The sequence below is a fragment of the Somniosus microcephalus genome, chromosome 30 (assembly GCF_052327205.1).
Source record: "Somniosus microcephalus isolate GS21.2 chromosome 30, FLI_Smic_1.0, whole genome shotgun sequence".
NCBI lineage: Eukaryota > Metazoa > Chordata > Chondrichthyes > Squaliformes > Somniosidae > Somniosus > Somniosus microcephalus.
In genome coordinates, this window is record NC_141016.1 from 2824355 (window position 1) to 2848954 (window position 24600).

Genomic DNA, 24600 nt, shown 5'->3' on the forward strand with positions numbered 1-24600 from the left:
ATATACGGCACAGAAACAGGCCATTCCTTGTTTATGCTCCACTCGAGCCTCCTCCCGTCTTTCCTCATCTAAATCTATCAGCGTAACCCTCTATTCCCTTCTCCCTCATATGCTTGTCCAGCCTCCCCTTAAATGCATCGATACTATTGTAAAGTCTGTGGGTTATATGGTGAATTAATACACAGACTACAAGGGTAACTTTAACAGGACTTTACTATTCGAAGGTCAGGGCGAATCTGCCCAATCAATCCTTACACAGCACTTATATACGGGTGTGGTCACCACCGGTATTACAGTGTACAGTAGCCAAGACAAAGTAGTGCAACCCTTAAAATAGTTCTCTTAAAGGTGGAACGTTACATACACTACAACTATTCGCTTCAACCACTCCCTGTGGTAGCGAGTTCCACATTCTCACCACTCTCTGGGTAAAGAAGTTTCTCCTGAATTCCCTATTTGATTTCTTGGTGACGGTCTTATATTGATGGCCTCTAGTTATGCTCTTCCCCACAAGTGGAAACATTCTTTCTGTATCCACTCTATCAAAACCTTTCATAATTTTAAAGACCTCTATTAGGTCACCCCTCAGCCCTCTTTTTTCAACAGAAAAGAGACCCAGCCTGTTCATCCTTCCCTGATATGTATACCCTCACATTTCTGGTATCATCCTTGTAAATCCTCTCTGCACCCTCTCCAGTGCCTCTATATTCTTTTTATAATATGGCCACCAGTACTGTACGCAGTGCTCTAAGTGTGGTCTGACCAAGGTTCGACTCAAGTTTAGCATAAGAACATAAGAAATAGGAGCAGGAGTAGGCCAATTGGCCCCTCGAGCCTGCTCCACCATTCAATAAGATCATGGCTGATCTGATCCTAACCTCAAATCTTCTATCACTGTGCATCCACCCGAACCCATGTGATCTCCCGGGAGAGGCGAAAAACCAGCTAAAAAACCCAATGGCCAATTTGGGAGAAAAAATCTGGGAAATTCCTCTCCGACCCATCTAGGCGATCGAAACTCGTCCAGGAGATCACTCTGTCCCTATATTTTCTACAGTGCTTACCTTCTGTAAAGGCGATCTCCACCCCAGCCAGGAACAGGAATAAAACCATCTCCTGAAATCTAACAGAATTAGAACACAGTAGGAGCAGAACCAGGCTACACGGCCCCTGGGCCCACTCCGCTACCCACAGGGCCATGACCATTCCGAACCTAGACTCATGTCCAATTTCCTGCCCGCTCCCCGTAACCCTTAATTCCCTTTACTTCTAGGAAACTATCTATTTCTGTTTTAAATTTATTTAATGATGTAGCTTCCACAGCTTTCTGGGGCAGCATATTCCACAAACCTACCACCCTCTGAGTGAAGAAGTTTCTCCTCATCTCAGTTTTGAAAGAGCAGCCCCTTATTTTAAGATTATGCCCCCTAGTTCTAGTTTCACCCATCATTGGGAACATCCTCACCGCATCCACCCGATCAAGCCCCTTCACAATCTTATATGTTTCAATAAGATCGCCTCTCATTCTTCTGAACTCCAATGAGTAGAGTCCCAATCTACTCAACCTCTCCTCATATGACCACCCCCTCATCCCCGGGATTAACTGAGTGAACCTTCCTTGTACAGGTAGACTATCCTTTATCCGAACTTCCGAAAACCGAAAACCTCTAAAAACCGAAAGTTTTTTCGTTCAGCGTAAGTCGTGCGCACGACGCCGCCCCCGCCCCCCCCGCCGACCCCCCCGCCCCCGACCCCCCTGCCGACCCCCCCACCGCCCCCGACCCCCCGCCGACGCCGACCCCCGCCGAACCCCACCCCCGACCCCCCGCCGACCCCCCCGCTGACCCCCACCCCCGACAAATTTCCCAGTCTTATAAAATACCTTCTGAAATCCGAAATTTTCCGAAAACCGAAACACGGCTGGTCCCGAGGTTTTCGGATAAAGGATAGTCTACCTGTACTGACTCGAGAGCAAGTATGTTTTTTCTTAAGTAACTTCCCTACTTTTGAATTCTATCCCTCTAGAAATAAACCCTAGTGCTTGGTTTGCTTTTTTATGGCCTTGCTAACCTGTGTCGCTACTTTTAGTGATTTGTGTATTTGTACTCCGAGATCCCTTTGTTGCTCTACCCCACCCAGACGCGCACCCTCCAAGTGATAATTGACCTCTAATTTTTTTCCCCCGTGCGGGCTCTTTGAATTTGCGCGGTATCTCTTCCAGCGGCAGCGCTGATGAGTGGCCTACGCGGGGCCTCGTGATTGGTGCGCGGCCCGTAGGGGAAGCCTTGGATGAGGGGAATTTTTTTATACAGCGAGTTGTTGTGATCTGCCTGAAAGGGCGGTGCAAGGAGATTCAATAATAACTTGGAAATTGGATAAATACTTGAAGGGGAAACATTTGCAGGGCTATGGGGAAAAGAGCAGGGGGAGTGGGACTAATTGGAGAGCTCGTTCAAAGAGCCGGCACAGGCACGATGGGCTGAGTGGCCTCGCTCTGTGCTGTATCAATCTGTGATTCGATGAAATTGGCCGGGCCGGAATGAAATCTTCTCTCTCTTTGCAGAAATGGAAGAAAGTTTGGGTTTTGCTCTACGGCGAGAGCACTTGCTCTGTCGCTCGCCTGGAATATTTCGAGTTCAAGGAGGGAACGAGCGTGTCAGAAAGGCAAGGGACCCGGAAGACGGAGAACAAGAAAGTCATCAAGCTCAGCGACTGCATTCGGATCACAGAGGCCCCGGGCGAGAGCTGCCCCAGTGAATGCCGGTCGTTTCATTTGGAAACCATCGAGAAACTGTTCGTCTTTGCGGTCGAGGCGTCAGAGTACGAGGACTGGAGCCAGAGCCTGTGCGAAATGGCCTTTCCGGTAAGACCAGCCTGCAAAGTTTTGGGGAACAAAAACAAGTGCTTGCGGGATCTCTTGGCGGAGTTGCCCGCGGCTAGTCTGGGATCGGCAGCTCGGTTCTGATGTTTAGCGGCTATCCTGTCCCTTTAAGGCAATCCCAGGTAACTGCAGCGGTCACTGTAACTGCTCGTGTATTTCATGCTGCGGCTTTCGAATTCTTTATAATTAATTCTTGGGATGTGGGCGTCGCTGGCAAGGCCGGCATTTATTGCCCGTCCCGAGTTGCCCCGAGAAGGTGGTGGTGAGCCGCCTGATATGACTGAGGGCTGGATTTTGCCTGCACTGAGGAGGCGGGTCTGGAGGCGGGACTGCCGGGAAAATGGCAGAATTAGGGGGCCCCCAACCCTCCTCCATGCCACCTTGCCAGGAGGCGGGTAGCTGACCCGCGCCGGGTCCCGCCTCCTCGAGGCGGGAAGGGGATTAATGCCAATTAACTGCCTATTAACAGGTAGTTAACAGGCAGTTTTTTGGCTAATCCCTATTTTGAGCCCTGAAGTGTGGGCTTCCCGACGGCTCCGAACCTCGCCAGGGTCAGCGAGGTGGGCCGTCGGTCTGCGGGAGTCGGAGGGGCCGAGATGTCCGGTGTGCAGGTGAGTGATGGGTGCATGTGTGCAGAGGTAAGTGTGTGAGGTGTGTGAAAAGTGTTTTAATAAGTTTTACTTACCTTTACTTCTTCCTGCAGGCTTCCTCCCTTCAGGTCGCGGGGGTCCCTCAGCTCACCGGCACAGAAAGCAGAATGGCCGCTGACCTGTCAAAAGCTGCAGCCTTCAGCTTTCTGGTCAGGAAGGCTTTCTAACTGAGTCTGAGTAAAGACACAACTTAGAAGACAGATTGTCGGTGTTTGACAGCTTCACAGAGCTGTCAAACGATGACGTTTCATCTGTCAAAAGCTCTTGACAGATGAAACGGCACTCGCTGACGTCACCTGTAACTGGCTTTCCCTTAAGCGGCCTGCTGAGCCCGCTGGGCGGGCTTAACAAGGTCAATCAAGGGAAAGTAGCGTGGGTTGGCCACAAGTCGATGGAGGCGGGATTAAAACCCAACAAGTGGGAGTCCCGCCTCCAAAAGCTCCCCATTGACAAAATCCAGCCCTGAATGTTTCCCTCGGCCATTTCAGGGGCAGTTAAGAGTCAACCACATTGCTGTGGGTCTGGAGTCACATATCGGCCAGACCGGGTAAGGGCGGCAGATTTCCTTCCCCAAAGGACATTAGTGAACCAGATGGGTTTTTACCACAATCTGGTAGTTTCAAGGTCACCATTACTGATATTAGATTTTTATTACAGATTTGTTTAATTAAATTTAAATTCTCCAGCTGCCATGGTGGGATTTGAACTCATGTCCAGCTGGACTCATTACTCCAAGCCTCTGGGTTACTAGTCCAGTAACATAGCCAACGCGCCACCGTACCCACACATTGGGCTGGATTTTGTCAGTGTGGGCGGGCTGGGGCGGGTCAGTGTGGGCGGGCTGGGGCGGGTCAGTGTGGGCGGGCTGGGGCGGGTCAGTGTGGGCGGGCTGGGGCGGGTCAGTGTGGGCGGGCTGGGGCGGGTCAGTGTGGGCGGGCTGGGGTGGGTCAGTGTGGGCGGGCTGGGGCGGGTCAGTGTGGGCGGGCTGGGGCGGGTCAGTGTGGGCGGGTTGGGGCGGGTCAGTGTGGGCGGGCTGGGGCGGGTCAGTGTGGGCGGGCTGGGGCGGGTCAGTGTGGGCGGGCTGGGGCGGGTCAGTGTGGGCGGGCTGGGGTGGGTCAGTGTGGGCGGGCTGGGGCGAGTCAGGTGAAAATCGTGGCAGGAGCCTGACTCCTAATTGAAGTGCTGAAAAAGTGTGATTTTCCCCTAATTGGGCAATTGATTTCCAGCGTGTGGGAACCCCTGGTCCAATTAGTCTTTCCATCCAGAAAGTCGCCTCCGATGACATCATCAGTGCTGCTGCTTTTAAGGTCTTCAAGCAGCCTTGCTTCTTCTGGAGACTGCAATCTTTATGCTGATTGAACTGAGGAATTTATTGTACGAATATGTCCACCAGCAGGCAAAAATGTGCTCCACGATATGATGAGCCCTCCCTCCAAGCTCTGGTGGAGGGAGCAAGAACCAATAAGGAGGTGCTCGTCCCTTCCTCAGGGAGAAAAAAGCCACCACAACAGACTAAAGCTGTGTGGCTGCAAGCGGCCCAGGAGGTCAATGCAGTCTCTATGTTCTGCAGAACCTGGCTGCAATGCAGGAAGAGGTTTCATGACCTTCTCCGCACAGGAAAAGTGAGTATGACTTTTTCATCACCCTCAATCTCATCCCCATCGCCTCTCATCACCAGCACTCTGCTTTGCCAACCTCTTCCTCCACATCCCACTTGACACTGACATCCCTGCACCCTTACCCATTCCCTCTTTCTCTATGGTCACAGTCACTTAACTATTCGCCCATGCAGCCCTCACACTCTCTATCACTGTGACGCAATGACAACAACTTACAACACACAGGGAGGGCTCTTGGTATCCTTCTAAGCATCTATGCTATGGATTCTCTACACTCACTCCTTCATTCTCACTCAAACGCCACTTCTACCCCTCATTGCAGGAAAAGAGAGCCCACAATAAGAGGGAAAGAGCGAGGACAGGAGGAGGGCCACCCTCAGTAGCCCAGCTCACCATTTCGGAGGAGGCGGCCCTGGAAATCACTGGGATCGAGGAGGATTCCCAAGTGGGGGATGGACAGGTGGGCGCATCACAGCAAGCTGGTGACAGAATAGTTTGTCATCTCTCTCACTGACATTGCATGAGTGACTGGTAATGATTCTGATGCTCTAACAGATTGACTTATGATCATCTGCACAATTCAATGTGCATGCAACCTTTACCTCACATCTCTAACTCTTTCCTTTACTCCCCCACAGGACCATCGAGAGCCCCCGTCCCCACTGTTCAGGAGGAAGAGCCTGAGCTTCCAGACTCCTCAGAGGAAGCTGCAACCTCTGAGGGCGCAGCGTCAGCAGAATTAAGTGCACCCTGCACCAGCGCAGACACTCACACCTCGGTGGGACCTTCGGGACATAGAGTAGTGTTGTCACCTGGTGTATCACAGCTCACAAGTGAGCATCAGCAGATGGTGGAGACAGGGACAGCAGTGGAGAGTCCTCGTCGCAGTGCAGAGGAGGCTCCCAGCTCGGCTCCGCTGCATGTCGACCCTGTGCCTCCGGGTCCATCCAGAAGGAGAGCGGTGCTGCAACTCCAGGAACAGGTGCAGGAGTCTCTGGCAGGTTTTGTCTCCAGGGTTGCTGCGAGTGTGGAGCGAATGAAGAAGTCCATCGCGAACATGAGCAGAGCCTTTGTGGAGGCATTGGCGCATGAACGCATCACCACGGAATGGATGGCAAACTCCTTGGAAAGGATGTCTACCTCCATGGTAAGGCTGGCTACCGTAGAGGAGAGGAATGGCTACGGTAGAGGAGAGGAGGGCTACGGCGATGGAGGAGCTTAGTCGCCAGGGTATGGAAAACATGGTCATTGTTCAGAATAGACTGACGTCGCTTGAGGAGCGATGGTCAGCTATTGAGCAGAGAAACCAGACCTTCATGCAAGTCCTCTGGAGTAGGACTTCCAGTGCAGAAATGGGTCCTCATAGCCCCCCTGAAGTGCAGCAAGGTGCTGTCCAGCCACTTGCTAGCTCTGAAGTGGGGCTGACCCATGAGAGGGATGTTGGTGGCAGACAACAAGGAAGTGGGGGCTCCTCTCCAAGCGCTCACACGACCATGCTACTGCAGAGCCCTCGGTCAGAGCCCCACCAGAGTCCCCATCCAACTGAGATCGGCGTCTCAACCCCTGCACAGCCGCAGGAGCAGCAGACTGTTGCTGAGCCCTCACAGGTTCGCAACCCCAGAGGATGCCCGCCAAAGGTGTCGAGACAGGAGCAGCAAGAAAGTGAGCAAGGGGCCTCCACATCTGCTGAAGCCACAGTGGAAGCACCACGTAGGAGCACGTGTAAGAGGAAGATAATGCACAAATAGTCACAAGGGTAGTCACTTGGGTGTAATTTTGTGTTTAATTTTGAAAAGCCGTCAGTTGCTTATTGTCATAAAACATTCTGATGGCAAACTGTTGCAGTTGTGGCGTGTGTCATTTCGCTAATGGGACTTCCACATTGAGAGCTCAGAGTGACTTGCAATTGTCAGTATGGTGGTCAGAGTGATAGGAATCCGTGGGTTCTTGTCCATTGTCGATGCTCTGGTAAGAAGGTGTGAGGCAAAAGTGTTTGATTGTGCAGGCTAAGCAAATGTGACCAATATGAGTGTGTCCGTTGCATCCCGGGCAGCAATATGGTCGTGCTCTGGCGACTTCTGGCCTGTGCATCTTCAGCTGGGTGAGCAGCAGCTTGGCGCTCCTGTTGATGCTCCTGCTGTTGGTGCTGCTGTTGTTCAGGGTTCTGCTGCTGCCGCAGCTGGTCTTCATCCGAATCTGATGTCCAGGAGGAAAGGAATTAAATGGTTCTCATTCTTCTGGTATATGCCTCAGTTGAGGAAGTGCTTAGTCAAGGTGGTGAGAGGGGTTTCCCAGGAGGTCACACTGGGTGTCAGGCTCCAACCTTCCACAACAATGGGTATACCTGCTAAAAGTTCCCCCAGACCTGAAACAACAAAGTTCTGCCACCTGCAAATGATCATTGGTGAAAACTCCTTTGTAATGGTGGAGCTGCAGCTGTTCGTAAGCAATCCACTAGTGAGGCCGCCAGGATTACATGGCGTGTTCCAGAGGAGGTGTGAGGGATGGGGGGAATGACTAAAAATCGGAAAGTCCTCTTAAAATGGGATTATAGAGGCTATTAAGTGGGTGTTAAGGGCCTTAAGGGCCTATCCCGCCTCTTGGAGGCGGATTGGAAAGGGAGTCAGAAAACGCGCATTAGGGAAAATTGCTCGGAGGCAGGATGGAGGTGGGATCGGGCCCGCCCGCCATTTTTGGCGATTTTAACAACTCACTCGCCTCCAATCCCGCTTCCTCGGGCCTGGCAAAATCGAGCCCATTGAGTCAAGAAGTGGACAGCTATCCTACTCGCTGAGATTGAATGCATCGCTAACGGCCTAGTGCCATCCAGCAATATGCAGAAGCTGCCTCACCGAGGTAAGTTGGTGTCAGGTGCAGACAGTTTTCAGGTGTGGTAATTTGGGCTCTGGGACCTGATAGCAGTAAAACATTAATAGGAGCAGGAGTAGGCCGATCAGCTCATTGGGCCTGCTCCACCATTGTGTTGGCTGTGATCGCTCTACCTTCTGTATCCCCAACTCCTGCTCACGCTCCATACCCTCCTCTCCAAGCAGAGATCCATCTCTTTCAAACACCTCCACTGAGGCAATACATTCCACATCCCACACCCCTACTAGAGGGAAGAATCTTTCCTTACGACCTTGTCAATTCTCTTCATTATTTTAAACACTGGAATCAGATCACTTCTTAACCTCTTCATTTCTAGAGATACACCTCAGCTTCACAAGGACCCTTTAACCCAGGCTCCGAATGATTCAACAATAACTTGCATTTATATAGCACCTTTAACATAGTAAAAGGTCCCAAGGCGCTTCACAGGAGCGATTATCAAACAAACTTTGACACCGAGCCACATAAGGAGATATAATAAGACAGATGACCGAAAGCTTGGTCTAAGAGATAGGTTTTAAGGAGGAGGGAGAGACGGAGAGGTTTAGGGAGATAATTCCAGAGATTAGGGCCTTTGCAGCTGAAGGCACGGCCGTCAATGGTGGAGCGATGAAAATCAGGGACGCACAAGAGGCCAGAATTGGAAGAGCGCGGTGATCTCGGTGCGGGGGGGGGGGGTTGTAGGTCTGGAGGAGGTTACAGTGATGGGGAGGGGCGAGGGCCATGGAGGGATTTGAAAGCAAGAATTTTAAAATCTAGGCATTGCCAGACCTTGCTGGACTCTCTCAAAGGAGGCTCTCAGTAGCACGGTAAGCCTGCAGTATTTGTGTTTCTGTCACTACAAACCTATCAGTGAAAAGTGTAAACGGTAAAACTCTTTCTAGATAAGCAAGAACACTGGGCCATTTGAAATTCCTCCCCAGATCCTGCAGGTTATCTGATCTACCTAGCAGTCCCAGGCCTCTGTCGAAGTTTCCACCATTGAATCTGTGTGAAAGGCAATCTTGTGACAAGCTGTACTTCCATTCTAGGCTGCACTGAAGTGTGAACTTTTAGTGGAACATGGGTCTGACACCAGAGGAGCAAAATGCAAACTATCTGCATGCTCTGTTGTAAATAATGGGCGCATCCAATAGGTAAAGTCTTGCGCGTAGCACCTGCCTGTGACATTGTGCTCCAGGTGTCACACTTCAAAGTGTCACACTTTATTTCAGTTGCAGATAACTATTTAAAAAAATAAAGACAAAGAAAACCAAATAATCTCATTCTGGGTTCTTCTGACCTGGAGCTAGGAACTTTTGCGCCCTCTGTTACAATTGTCCTCTGATTGACCTCAGGTATTGACAAGTTTACAGTGAGCTGGATCTACTTATTTAGATCACCTTCCCTCGGGGAGCCGTTGAGCTGTGTCCTTAAAGGGACAAGCCATTGGCTAAACGTCACAACCAGTAGTGAGCAATGCCAGGGGCTATCGGCTAATTATATCTCAAAATAGCTTGGATACAAAAATAAAAGTACCAGTATTGAAGAGCTAGTCACACTGGGAATATGCGCGTGAATAGAATCTAGTCATACCATAAAGAAGCGCCATCTTTTAACCAAAGTCTCGCAGGATGGAGTGAGGATCAGGCTACAAGACTGCAGTAACAGTTTTCCGTCCTGCGCTCCTTTTGAGCGTGGTTTCCCGCTGGGAGTGTGGGAGCGATGAACTTACTCTACAATTTATAGCACAGAAGGAGGCCAATTTCGAAGAAGAGCAGGGGGGAGTTTTCCCCGGGGTCCTGGGGCCAATATTTATCCCTCAACCAACATCACTAAAAACAGATGATCTGGTCATTATCACGTTGCTGTTTGTGGGAGCTTGCTGTGTGCAAATTGGCTGCCATCTTTCCCACATTACAACAGTGGCTACACTTCAAAAATAAAAGTACTCCATTGGCTGTAAAGCGCTTTGAGACGTCCAGTGGTCGTGAAAGGCGCTGGAGAAATGCAAGTCTTTCTTTCTTTCAATCATCCCCATCCTTCCTGTGCCAGCGCGACATCGAGAAAGGGAGATGGAAAGAGATAGAGACGGATCGAGGCAATGAAAGTGAGGTACAAACAGGAATAGAAGAGAAAGCTACAGAGTGTATCCGGAAGAAATGGAGGGGTGGGGTGCTGGCTTCCCTGGGCTGATATATTTTACTGATAGCAATTTCTTTTTCCAGATGAATCGGGGTGATTGGTCAACGCTTAGTAAGAATGATGGCACGTACTGGTCACAGAAGGGGAAGAACAATCTGGTTGCAATGGAGGAGAACACACTGTACAGCACTCGAGTGACAGGTAAGGGAGATTCCTCGCTCAGTCTCCCCTTTATTTGTGTTCATGCTCATTCCCACGCAAGGGTTCAATTAAGTAGACGTAGAGAAGATGTTTCCACTTGTGGTGAAGTCCCAAACTAGGGGCGGGGTCATAGAATCATAGAATGGTTACAGCACGGAAGAAGGCCATTCGGCCCGTTGAGCCCGTGCCAACTCTCAGCTAGTCCCACTGCCCTGCCCTTCAATTTTTTTTCTTTCAGGTACTTATCCAACTCCCTTTTGAAAGCCGTGATTGAATCTGCCTCCACCACCCTTTCAGGCCGTGCATTCCAGATCCTAACCACTCGCTGCGTAAAAAAGTTTTTTCTTACATCGCCTTTGGTTCTTTTGCCAATCACCTTAAATCTGTGTCCTCTGGTTCTCGACCCTTCCGCCAATGGGAACAGTTTCTCTCTATCTACTCTGTCCAGGCCCCTCATGATTTTGAACACCTCTATCAAATCTCCTCTCAATCTTCTCAGCTCGAAGGAGAACAACCTCAGCTTCTCCAGTCTATCCACGTAACTGAAGTCCCTCATCCCTGGAATAATTCTCGTAAATCTTTCCTGCACCCTCTCTAAAGCCTTCACATCCTTCCTGAAGTGTGGTGCCCAGAAATGAACACAATACTCCAGTTGGGGCCGAACCAGTGTTTTATGCAGGTTCATCATAATTTCCACGCTTTTGAGCTCTATACCTCTATTCATGAAGCCCAGGATTCCATAAGCCTTTTCAACTGTTTTCTCAACCTGCCCTGCCGCCTTCAACGATTTGTGCACATATACCCCCAGGTCTCTCTGTTCATGCACCCACTTTAGGATTGTACCCTTTAGTTTATATGTCCTCTCCTCATTCTTTCGACCAAAATGTATCACTTCGCACTTTTTTGCGTTAAGCTTCATCTGCCGCGTGTCTGCCCATTCCACCAGCCTGTCTATGTCCTCCTGAAGTCTATCACTCTCCTCACTGTTCACTATACTTCCAAGTTTTGTGTCACCTGCAAATTTTGAAATTGTGCCCTGTACACCCACATCCAAGTCATTAATATATATCAATAAAAGCAGTGGTCCTAGAACCGACCCCTGGGGAACACCACTGTATACCTTCCTCCAGTCCGAAAAACAACCTTTCACCACTGCTGTCTGTTTCCTGTCACTGAGCCAATTTCGTATCCATGCTGCCACTGTCCCTTTTATTCCATGGGCTTCAACTTTGCTGACAAGCCTATTATGTGGCACTTTGTCGAACGCCTTTCGGAAAGCCATGTACACCACGTCAACCACATTACCCTCATCAACCCTCTCTTACCTCATCAAAAAACTCAATCAAGTTAGTTAAACACAATTTGCCTTTAACAAATCCGTGCTGGCTTTCCTTAATTAATCCACATCTATCCAAGTGACTGTTAATTTTGTCCCTGATTACTGTTTCTAAAAGTTTCCCCACTACCGAGGTTAAACTGACTGGCCTGTAGTTGCTGGGTTTATCTTTACACCGTTTTCATGTGCAATTCTCCAGTCCTCTGGCACCACCCCCGTATCTAAGGAGGATTGGAATATTACGGCCAGTATCTCCGCGATTTCCTTCCTAAATTCCCTCAGCATCCTAGGATGCATCCCATCCACTCCTGGTGATTTATCTACTTTAAGTACAGCCAGCCTTTCTAATATCTCCTCTTTATCAATTTTTATCCTATCAAGTTCCTCCACTACCTCCTCCTTCACTATGTCGATGGCAGCATCCTCTTCCTTGGTGAAGACAGATGCAAAGTACTCGTTTATTACCTCAGCCACACCCTCTGCCTCCATGCGTAGGTCTCCAATCGGTCCACCCCTCCTCTTACGACCTGTTTACTATTTATATGCCTATAGAAGACTTTTGGATGACCTTTTATGTTGGCTACCATTCTATTCTCATACCCTCTCTTTGCCCCTCTTATTTTCTTTTTCACTTCTCCTCTGACTTTTCTATATATAGCCTGATTTTCAAACTAACATCTGTCATACGTGTTCTCTTTCTGCTTCATCATATTCTCTATCTGTTTTGTCATCCTGGGAGCCCTGACTTTAGTTGCCCTGCCTTTCCCCCTCGTGGGAATATACCTTGTAATGATATCAGCAAATAGTGATGATATTTGTCTGTGTTTGATTACTTATGCCTTACAGCATATTTGTCTGTGTTTTTGATTACTTGTGCCTGACCAGCAGAGGTCATGTGAGAGACAAGCAGTCCAGAGGAGTTTTACTTTCAGTTTCATTCTAGATGCATCACAGCATAGTGTGTTCTGTAAAAAGCTGTAGAAAGTCTTGAACAAGACTTTAGATTAAACAACATTCTCTTTCAGAAATGAGTCTTTATTGAACCCAAAAAGAAATCAAAACATACCTCAACTGTACTTGAAGTATTTTCTCTTTAAAGGCAGCTCATTGTCCCATTACAGGGTCATAAATATAAGATAAAGTAATACAGCAATGTGATAAAAATCAGAAAATCTGTTTTCGTGATGTTGGTTGAGGGATAAATATTGGCCCTAGGACACCGGGGAGAACTCCCCTGCTCTTGTTCCAACAGTGGCCACGGGATGTTTTATATCCACCTGAGAGGGTAGACGGGGCCTTGGTTTAACGGCTCATCTGAAAGTCGGCACCTCCGACAGTGCAGTGCTCCCTCAGTACTGCCCCTCCGACAGTGCGGTGCTCCCTCAGTACTGCCCCCCCGACAGTGCAGTGCTCCCTCAGTACTGCCCCCCCGACAGTGCAGCACTCCCTCAGTACTGCCCCTCCGACAGTGCAGCCCTCCCTCAGTACTGCCCCTCCGACAGTGCAGCGCTCCCTCAGTACTGCCCCCCCGACAGTGCAGCGCTCCCTCAGTACTGCCCCTCCGACAGTGCAGCCCTCCCTCAGTACTGCCCCTCCGACAGTGCAGCGCTCCCTCAGTACTGCCCCCCCGACAGTGCAGCGCTCCCTCAGTACTGCCCCTCCGACAGTGCAGCCCTCCCTCAGTACTGCCCCTCCGACAGTGCAGCGCTCCCTCAGTACTGCCCCTCCGACAGTGCAGCACTCCCTCAGTACCGCCCCTCCGACAGTGCAGTGCTCCCTCAGTACTGCCCCTCCAACCGTGCGGCACTCCCTCAGTACTGCCCCTCCGACAATACAGCACTCCCTCAGTACTGCCCCTCCGACAGTGCAGCACTCCCTCAGTACTGCCCCTCCGAAAGTGCGGCGCTCCCTCAGTACTGCCCTTCCGACAATACAGCACTCCCTCAGTACTGCCCCTCTGACAGTGCGGCGCTCCCTCAGTACTGCCCCTCCGACAATACAGCACTCCCTCAGTACTGCCCCTCTGAAAGTGCAGCGCTCCCTCAGTACTGACCCTCTGACAGTGCAGCGCTCCCTCAGTACTGACCCTCTGACAGTGCAGCGCTCCCTCAGTACTGACCCTCTGACAGTGCAGCGCTCCCTCAGTACTGACCCTCCGACAGTGCGGTGCTCCCTCAGTACCGCCCCTCCGACCGTGCGGCACTCCCTCAGTACTGCCCCTCCGACAATACAGCACTCCCTCAGTACTGCCCCTCCGACAGTGCAGCACTCCCTCAGTACTGCCCCTCCGACAGTGCGGCGCTCCCTCAGTACTGGCCCTCCGACAATACAGCACTCCCTCAGTACTGCCCCTCCGACAATACAGCACTCCCTCAGTACTGCCCCTCCGACAGTGCAGCACTCCCTCAGTACTGCCCCTCCGACAGTGCGGCGCTCCCTCAGTACTGCCCCTCCGACAATACAGCACTCCCTCAGTACTGCCCCTCTGACAGTGCAGCGCTCCCTCAGTACTGACCCTCTGACAGTGCAGCACTCCCTCAGTACTGCCCTTCCGACAGTGCAGCGCTCCCTCAGTACTGCCCCTCCGACAATACAGCACTCCCTCAGTACTGCCCCTCTCAAAGTGCAGCGCTCCCTCAGTACTGACCCTCTGACAGTGCAGCGCTCCCTCAGTACTGACCCTCTGACAGTGCAGCGCTCCCTCAGTACTGACCCTCTGACAGTGCAGCGCTCCCTCAGTACTGACCCTCTGACAGTGCAGCGCTCCCTCAGTACTGACCCTCCGACAGTGCGGTGCTCCCTCAGTACCGCCCCTCCGACCGTGTGGCACTCCCTCAGTACTGCCCCTCTGACAATACAGCACTCCCTCAGTACTGCCCCTCCGACAGTGCAGCACTCCCTCAGTACTGCCCCTCCGACAATACAGCACTCCCTCAGTACTGCCCCTCTGACAGTGCAGCACTCCCTCAGTACTGACACTCCGACAGTGCAGCACTCCCTCAGTACTGCCCCTCTGACAGTGCAGCACTCCCTCAGTACTGACACTCCGACAGTGCAGCGCTCCCTCAGTACTGCCCCTCCGACAGTGCAGTGCTCCCTCAGTACTGCCCCTCCGACAGTGCGGCGCTCCCTCAGTACTGCCCCTCCGACAGTGCAGCGCTCCCTCAGTACTGCCCCTCCGACAGTGCGGCGCTCCCTCAGTACTGCCCCTCCGACAGTGCAGCACTCCCTCAGTACTGCCCCTCTGACAGTGCAGCACTCCCTCAGTACTGCCCCTCCGACAGTGCGGCGCTCCCTCAGTACTGCCCCTCCGACAGTGCAGCACTCCCTCAGTACTGCCCCTCTGACAGTGCAGCACTCCCTCAGTACTGACACTCCGACAGTGCAGCGCTCCCTCAGTACTGCCCCTCTGACAGTGCGGCGCTCCGTCAGTACTGCCCCTCTGACAGTACAGCGCTCCCTCAGTACTGCACTGGTGTCAACCTAGATTTTGTGCTCAAGTCTCTGGAGTGGGGCTTGAACCCACAACCTACTGATGCGGAGTGTGAGGTACCCACTGAGCCATGGCTGACCAGCTGGTAACATTTATCAGCTGTCCACACTACAGATTTCAGAATTCTTATCGAACCCTCTACAAGGGCAGTTGAGTATGAAGAATCCCTTTTCCAATTATTTGTAAGGTGTGCTATTTGCATAAAAATTCATTCGCATTAACTTCAAAGACTCGTAAGTCTCCAGTGTGACACTGTGTTGCTGTGCTGCACAATGATCTAATCGTTCAGCTGCTGCCATTACACGGTGTTGATTCTTAGACATGCGCCCCCGAATAGCATCCTCGACATCCTTAATCCCCAAAACTTATTGAAAAGGCCGAAACATAGAAACATAGAAGATAGGAGCAGGAGTCGGCCATTCGGCCCCTCGAGCCTGCTCCGCCATTCAATGAGATCATGGCTGATCATCCAAATTCAGTACCCTGTCCCTGCCTTCTCCCCATATCCCTTGATCCCTTTAGCCTCAAGAAATATATCCAACTCCTTCTTGAATATATTTAATGAACTGGCCTCCACCGCCCCCTGTGGTAGAGAATTCCACAGGTTCGCCACTCTCTGGGTGAAGAAATTCCTCCTCATTTCAGTCCTAAATGGCTTACCCCTTATCCTTAGACTGTGACCCCTGGTTCTGGACTCCCCGGCCATCAGAAACATCCTTCCTGCATCTAGTCTGTCCAGGCCTGACAGAATTTTATAGGTTTCGATGAGATCCCCTCTCAATCTTCTAAACTCCAGTGAGTATAAGCCCAATCGGCACAATCTCTCCTCATACGTCATTCCTGCCATCCCAGGTATCAGCCTGGTGAATCTTCGCTGCACTCCTTCCATGGCAAGAACATCCTCAAATAAGGCGACCAAAACTGCACACAGTACTCAAGGTGCAGTCTCACCAAGGCCCTGTACAACTGCAGCAAGACATCCTTGTTCCTGTACTCGAACCCTCTTGCTATGAAGGCCAACATACCATTTGCCTTCTTAACCGCCTGCTGCACCTGCATGCTTACCTTCAGCGACTGGTGCATAAGAACACCCAGGTCTCTTTGCACTTCCCCTTCTCCCAATCTATTGCCATTCAAATAATAATCTGCCTTCCTGTTTTTGCCACCAAAGTGGATAACCTCACATTTATCCACATTATAGTGCATTTGCCATGTTTCTGCCCAATCACCCAACCTGGCCAAATCCTACTGGAGTTTCACGACATCCTCCTCACAGCATACCCTCCCACCCAGCTTTGTGTCGTCTGCAAATTTGGAGATACTACATCCAATTCCCTCGTCCAGATCATTAATATATATTGTGAACAGCTGGGGTCCTAGGACTGATCCTTGCGGTAACCCACTAGTCACTGCCTGCCACTCGGAAAATGACCCGTTTATTCCAACTCTTTGCTTTCTATCTGCCAACCAGTTCTCTATCCAAGTCAATACCTTGCCCCCAATCCCATGTGCCTTAATTTTGCACGCTAATCTCTTATGCGGGACCTTATCGAAAGCCTTCTGAAAGTCCAAAAACACCACATCCACTGGTTCTCCCTTATCTATTTTACCAGTTACATCCTCAAAAAATTCCAGTGATTAGTCAAGCAAGACTTACCTTTTGTAAATCCATGTTGACTTTGTTCGATCCTGTCACTGCTTTCCAAGTGCTCTGCTATTACATCTTTATAATGGACTCTAGCATTTTCCCCACTACCGAGGTCAGGCTTGTCAATAATTCCCCGCTTTTTCTCTACCACCTTTTTTGAATAGTGGGGTAACATTAGCTACCCGCCAATCCATGGGTACTGTTCCAGAGTCTATCGAGTTCTGGAAGATGACCAGCAATGCATCTGCTATCTCCAGGGCCACTTCTTTAAGTACCCTAGGATGTAGATTATCAGGCCCTGGGGATTTAGCGGCCCTTCAATCCCGTCAATTTCCTTAACACCATTTCCCTACAAATACTGATTTCTTTCAGTTCCTCCCTCTCATTAGTCCCTATGTTCCCCGACATCTCTGGGAGGTTATTTGTGTCCTCCTTTGTGAAGACAGAACCAAAGTATGTATTTAATTGGTCAGCCATTTCTTTGTTCCCCATTATAAATTCCCCTGATTCTGACTGTAAGGGACCTACGCTTGACTTCACCAATCTTTATCTCTTCACATATCTATAAAAGCTTTTACAGTCAGTTTTTATGTTCCCTGCAAGCTTACTTTCATAATCTATTTTCCCACTCTTAATTAATCCCTTTGTCCTCCTTTGCTGAATCCTAAACTGCTCCCAATCCTCAGGTTTGCTGCTTTTTTTGGCCAATTTATATGTCCTCTCTTTGGATCTTATGTTATCCCTAATTTCCCTTGTTAGCCATGGTTGAGTCACCTTTTTTGATTTATTTTAATGCCAAACTGGGATAAACAAATTCTGTAGTTCATCCATGCAGTCTTTGAATGTTTGCCATTGCCTATCCACCGTCAACCCTTTGAGTGACATTCCCCAATCAATCCTACCCAACTCGCTCCTCAGACCATCGTAGTTTCCTTTATTTAAATTCAGGACCTTAGTCTCTGAGTCAACTACTTCACTCTCCATCTTAATGAAGAATTCTATCATATTATGATAGGCCTGAAAGCAGAGGATGCTTAGGCTGCCCAGAGGTAGAGGCCCGTTCTGTCCCCGCAGACCCACTGCTCGTTTCACTGACTCTGGCTGCGTTCCCGACGTCGGGAAGCCTGCACTTGCAGGAGTAAAATGGGGGTAATCCTCTTAACTGCTTGTTAACTATCTGTTAACAGGCAGTTAAGTGGCTGTAATCCCCTTTCCGCAGCGAGTGCTGAGGACCTGGAACTCGCTGCCGTCGGAAGTGGTGGAAGCGGAGACACTCAGGCCTAGAAATTCAGTTGGGCCCCGTTTGGGGCGCCAAGCTCGCCTGGGCGCCGGAATTACCGCTGCGAGCGGAGCCACTAGCGCCATCCCGATATTCAGTTTCAGCGCCCCAAACGGAAGCGGGCCGCTACTCGAGGCTCCCCGCGTCCCGCTTGGGGCGCTGAAACCGATTATCGCAGCGCAACATGCCGCAGCGCCACACACTGCGGCACGGCACGCTGCGGTACTGCAGGCCTTCCTCTCACTGTTAAGGGGGAGGTGCCTGCAACAGCGCGAGCCCCGCTCGCGAGTGCCGGCAAATGAGCCTGGCACCAAGGAGAAGTGCCGGGCTCTCGGGAAACAGCTGGCAATGCCGTGGGGGGGGTGTTTAGGAGGCCGGGGACGGAGGTGCTGACAGGCGGCCGCCGAAAAAGCGGCCGCCCCGCACCTCCACCTTAATTTGCGCCACTACCGCCACAGGTAGGCCCTGTGAACCGGTCGCTATTTGCGACCAGCGTTAAAGAGGCGGGCGCGACCAAATATGGTGATCGGGGCGGGAGCGGGGCGCTGCGCACACTGATGACGTCATCGGTGGCGGCGCAGCGCTACAGGCTAACGCCGCCATTAGCGCCCTGCTAAATATCATGGGAGGTGTGGCCAGTGGCGCTAAAGCCACTGAGTGCCCTCTTTGGGCGCTAACTGGTGGCGCAGCCCACTGAATTTCTAGGCCTCAATGTTTTCAAGGGAAGACTGGATAGGCACTTGAGGGAAATAAACTTGCAGGGCTACGGGGATAGAGCGGGGGAATGGGACTGACTGGATTGCTCCACAGAGAGCTGGCACGGACTCGATGGGCCGAATGGCCTTCTTCCGTGCCGTTATGACTCTATATGACCCTATAAGTCGTTCTTTTAAAAAAAATCAATTTTCTGCAAAGTAGTTTCTTTAAGTGTGAGAGAACAAGCTGCTCACACAACCGTCACATGGCTCTGGCGCTGGTCCCATGGCTTTCAGCGTTCAGAGAACAACTGACTCATAGTGGAGTGGAAATAGTTGCTCGTCACGCTCACCAAGATAAAAATGTAAAGCGCTCCAGCGTTTGTTACGTGATACGCTGACGCAGACGCCATTTTAAATCCGAACTGTTGCTACAGAATCAAACTGCTGCCAATGATTAAAGATCGGCCTCCCCGAGCTCCAATATCATTGGCCCTTCCGCACAGAAACACAGGGTGACAGTGCTCCTGCCTTTCTCTTTACACAGAGCACAGAGGCGCATTCTTTTCCGTTCGGCCTCTAAAAACGTCTGGGGTTTCACCTTGAAGTTGTAACCTTTGCGACACGGAGATGTCTGGTGTGCGTGATGTTTGTCAGCCCCCGTAACTGTATTCTCCCCTCAGAGAATGGTGCAGCACAACTGACATGCACCGTCAGTTTAATCTCCTGGACAATTTCTGGGTGGGGTGCGAACATGCTGGGGGCTAAATTCGGTTGATTTGTGCCTCCCGTTAGTGAAAATCAACTAGCGCCTGGGCGTGGCGCCGCTAATGCCTCCCGCGAAATTCAGCGGGAGGTTAGCGGCGGCGCTAACCGTTAGCATCGCGCAGCAATGCACCGCTGGCGATGACATCACCGCTGTGCGCAGCGCCCCGGCTGTAATATTGGGGGGCACCCCCGAATTACTGCCGGACGCTATGTCCGCCGGGGTCAGGGAGGGCTACCTGCAGCCGGGGCGCCGCTAGTTAAAGGGGAGGCGGCCATTTTTGTTGCCGGCCGCCTGCCAGGACCTGCCCCCGTTGATGTCCCCGGCCCCCATGATGCCCCCCGCGGGGTGCCGGCTGCTCTCCGTGAGCCCGGCACTCCTCTTGAGTGCCAGGCTTGTTTGCCGGCACTCCTGATCCCTGGTGGCCCAGCTGGGCGCTGGGACACTCTGCGCTCAGCCCATCTCCTTTAATAAGGGGAGGAAGGCCTGCAGAACCGTGCCGTGACGTGCCGTAGCGCCTTGATATTGGCTCGCAGCTCCCCAAGCGGGACGCGGGGCACTTCTAGTAGCGCCCCTCCTCCCTCTTGGGGAGCTACCTGGGAAAATCGGCCGCGGGGGCGCTAACTGTTTCAGGGCGCTATCCAATTTTTATCCCGTTAACTACTCACTCACCCGCTGGCCGGGTAAGGTGGTGTAGCAGTTATGTTACTGGACTAGTATTTCCCAGGCCAGAGAGCATGACCATGGCAGTTTGAGAACTTGGATTCAGTTCAAAAATCTAGAAATGGTGAGCATGAGGCTGTCGGATTGCCATAAAAACCCAACTGGTTCACTAATGTCCTTGAGGGAAGGAAACCTGCCGTCCTTACCCAGTCTGGCCAATATGTGACTCTGGGGTTGACTCTTTCCACCCCTCTGAAGTGGCCCAGCAAGGCACTCAGTTGTATCAAACATGCTGCAGCAGAAGGCTCGACACCACCTTCTCAGGGCTCAACGAGGGATGGGCAATAAATGCCGGTCTCGCCAGAGACACCCACATCCCGAGAATGAATGAAACCACACACGCTGTTGCCAGTCTTCTCTTCCTCCAACTCACAGAAGACCCACCCAAAGACTGTCAGCACCCATCCAATCCAAGACAAACCCCAAGCACCGGTCCCAGAGAACCAATCAGACACAGCTCAGATTTTTTTGCTACCAAAAAAAAATGTATTTTCACTCCAACTCGAGCGAGCATGTTCAGAGATGAATAGAAACGAGATAGGCATCAGTTTTGTTCTCTGTCTGACAATCTAGAGACAACTTTCACGTCTTTCTGTGCAGTGTTTCCTACATGGAAAGAGTGAGAGTGCTGGGTGTGCGAACGGCAGAGTGTGGGATGTAAGAAACCTTCTGGTGTGTTTTACGGGAAATCTCCGTCGATCCGAGAATCGGACCCCAAGCTTTCCGAGGCCGTGCAGGCGGCTGTTGTTGTTTCTGCTGCCAACAGGTTCCCTCACAATACATCAAGTCAGCTCAGCAAACTGGTCAAGAACAAAAAAAAACTAACGCGCAGGTCAGGGGCCGGGACCCAGGTCGGACCCCTGGGTCTGCGATGTTAGCTGATCTCGGTGCGTCTAGATACGGGAATGGAAAAATAATACAAAAACCTAACACAGCCAGCGCCCCTGCTGCTGAGCACTGTCCGGTGCCCCCCTGCTCCTCCATTGGGGAGTGTGGGTGGTTGAGGGTGAGGAAGGAACCCACAACTTCTGACTTAGAGGTGAGAGTTCTGCTGCTATTTTACAGATCAGCCTCCTCACTATGGGGCCATGGCTGTGGTTGGAGGGGGGCAGAGGGAGGGGCGGGGGTGTACAGGGGCCTGCTCAATCCCCTCCCCCGCGCTCCGTCCCATATAAATGATGGTCTTTCCCACTGACCCTGCAAACTCCGGCAGCACCAGTGCAGGTGGGAACAGGCGGGGTCAATCCAGGGGTAACTACTGGGAGTCTGACCTATGACCCACCGTCTCCAATAGAAAGGGGGGCGGGGAACAACTGGGGAGGTGGAGGAAAGAAATGCAGAGTCTGTGATATAGAAGGAGACAATTAACGCCACAACTCCACATCAAACCACCCCTTTTCCTTCAAGTTGCTGACCTCCACTTGAGAGAATCGGACATGTATTTTTTCAGCGGTTTCACCGAACGGGGCAAGTGGTGGAAGTGGGGAGCATTGATTCCGCGCTCCCGGGGGTGGGAGAGCTGGATTCCAATGGGATGTGGGTGGGAGGACTCGGCACATAAGCTCCGGCTCCGACCCGCGCACCCATTGAACGTGGGGTCGGACAGTTTCAGCGTGGGGGCTGTGCCTGAGTGAAGTGCGATTTGTGGTGCTCTAGAAATACCGAGATTCAGGTAAGATAGTACTGTGATATGGCAGGGCTGCTTCTGAATGCTCCCAGGCAGACACTGCGGGGTCACACCCACGCTCTGCTCCACATGCGTGTGCTTGGTCGGAGAAGCGCCCCCGCTGCCTTCATTACGGCGGTCCTCATTGTTTTAGGAAACTCTGCAGGTTTTCTGTTCCTGTCTAGACTGCAGGAAGGGTTTCTTTGTTTTGTAAAACACTTGGTGACACATTCAGCCCAGAGGATTATGACCCTGGCAGTTTGGTACATTTCAGTTCACTTTGTGGGAGCTTGCTGTGCGCAAATTGGCTGCCGTGTTTCCTACATTACAACAGTGACTACACTCCCAAAAGTACCTTGCTGGCTGTGAAAGGAAGAAAGACTCACATTTCTCCAGCGCCTTTCACCACCTCAGGACGTCTCAAAGCGCTTTACAGCCAATGAAGGACTCTTTGAAGTGTAGTCACTTTTGTAATGTGGGAAACGCGGCAGCCAATTTGCGCACAGCAAGCTCCCACAAACAGCAATGTGATAATGACCAGATAATCAGTTTTTTTTATGTTGGTTGAGGGATAAATATTGGCCAGGACACTGGGGAGTATTTTCCTGCTCTTCTATGAAATAGTGCCGTGGGATCTTTTACACCCGCCTGAGAGCAGACGGGGCCTCGGTCATCGAAAAGACGGCACCTCTGATAGTGCAGCACTCCCTCAGCACTGACCCTCTGACAGAGCAGCACTCCCTCAGTACTGCCACTCCGACAGTGCGGCGCTCCCTCAGTACTGTCCCTCTGACAGTGCGGCGCTCCCTCAGTACTGCCCCTCCGACAGTGCGGCGCTCCCTCAGCACTGCCCCTCCGACAGTGCGGCGCTCCCTCAGTACTGCCCCTCTGACAGTGCGGCGCCCCCTCAGTACTGTTCCTTTGACAGTGCGGCACTCCCTCAGTACTGCCCCTCCGACAGTGCGGCGCTCCCTCAGTACTGTCCCTCCGACAGTGCGGCGCTCCCTCAGTACTGCCCCTCCGACAGTGCGGCGCTCCCTCAGTACTGCCCCTCCGACAGTGAAGCGCTCCCTCAGTACTGCCCCTTCGACAGTGCGGCGCTTCCTCAGTACTGCCCCTCCGACAGTGCGGCATTCCCTCAGTACTACCCCTCCGACAGTGCGGCGCTCCCTCAGTACTGCCCCTCTGACAGTGCGGCGCCCCCTCAGTACTGTTCCTTTGACAGTGCGGCACTCCCTCAGTACTGCCCCTCCGACAGTGCGGCGCTCCCTCAGTACTGCCCCTCCGACAGTGCGGCGCTCCCTCAGTACTGCCCCTCCGACAGTGCGGCGCTCCCTCAGTACTGCCCCTCTGACAGTGCAGCGCTCCCTCAGTACTGCCCCCCCGTCAGTGCTGCCCCTCCAACAGTGTGGTGCTCCCTCAGTACTGTCCCTCCGACAGTGCGGCGCTCCCTCAGTACTGCCCCTCCGACAGTGCGGCACTCCCTCAGTGCTGCCCCTCCGACAGTGCGGCGCTCCCTCAGTACTGCCCATCCGACAGTGCGGCACTCCCTCAGTGCTGCCCCTCCGACAGTGCGGCACTCCCTCAGTACTGCCCCTCCGACAGTGCGGCGCTCCCTCAGTGCTGCCCCTCCGACAGTGCGGCGCTCCCTCAGTGCTGACCCTCCGACAGTGCGGCGCTCCCTCAGTACTGCCCCTCCGACAGGGCGGTGCTCCCTCAGTACTGCCCCTCCGACAGTGCGGCGCTCCCTCAGTACTGCCCCTCCGACAGTGCGGCACTCCCTCAGTACTGCCCCTCCGACAGGGCGGTGCTCCCTCAGTACTGCACTGGAGTGTCAGCTTAGATTTTGAGCTCAAGTCTCTGGAGTGGGACTTGAACCCACAACCTTCTGACTCAGAGGTGAGAGAGAGAGAGAGAGAGAGAGAGTGCTGTCCACTGAGCCACGGCTTTGGGACGTCCTGTGGTGGTGAAAGGCGCTGTAGAAATGCGAGTCTGTCTTTCTTTCTTTGAAGCCTTTTGCTCCTAAATGGAAGAAAGGATTTATTCATAACATCCCTCCAAACTTGAATAATGGGACAGAACAGTTCAACTAGAGCAGAGAACCAGGAGGAGGCCATTCAGCCCCTCGATCCTGTAACCATAGGAACAGGAGGCGGCCATTCAGCCCCTCGATCCTGTTACCATAGGAACAGGAGGAGGCCATTCAGCCCCTCGATCCTGTTACCATAGGAACAGGAGGAGGCCATTCAGCTGCTTCATCAATGACCTTCCCTCCAACATAGGGTCAGAAATGGGGATGTTCGCTGATGACTGCACAGTTTTCAGTGCCATTCGCAACTCCACAGATAATGAAGTAGTCCATGCTCGCATGCAGCAAGACCTAGATGACGTTCAGGTTTGGGCTGATAAGTAGCAGGTAACATTCGCGCCACAGAAGGGCCAGGCAATGACTATCTCCAACAAGCGAGAGTCTAACCACCGCCCCTTGACATTCAATGGCATTACCATCGCCGAATCCCCCACCGTCAACATCCTGGGGGTCACCACTGACCACCTCCTGACTCCCCAAAGCCTTTCCACCATCTACAAGGCACAAGTTAGGAGTGTGATGGAATACTCTCCACTTACCT

General features: G+C 52.0%; 1 protein-coding gene across 1 annotated transcript in view; it reads left to right on the plus strand.

Moving 5' to 3' along the window:
* The window catches only part of LOC147097863 (docking protein 2-like), an 88308-nt gene that overhangs the window by 25213 nt on the left and 38495 nt on the right, over window positions 1–24600 (plus strand). The window contains exons 2-3 of the mRNA XM_085970897.1: window positions 2564–2863; window positions 10247–10364. Of these exons, the coding sequence (XP_085827023.1) occupies window positions 2564–2863; window positions 10247–10364 (418 nt within the window). The remainder of the gene's footprint in view (window positions 1–2563; window positions 2864–10246; window positions 10365–24600) is intronic.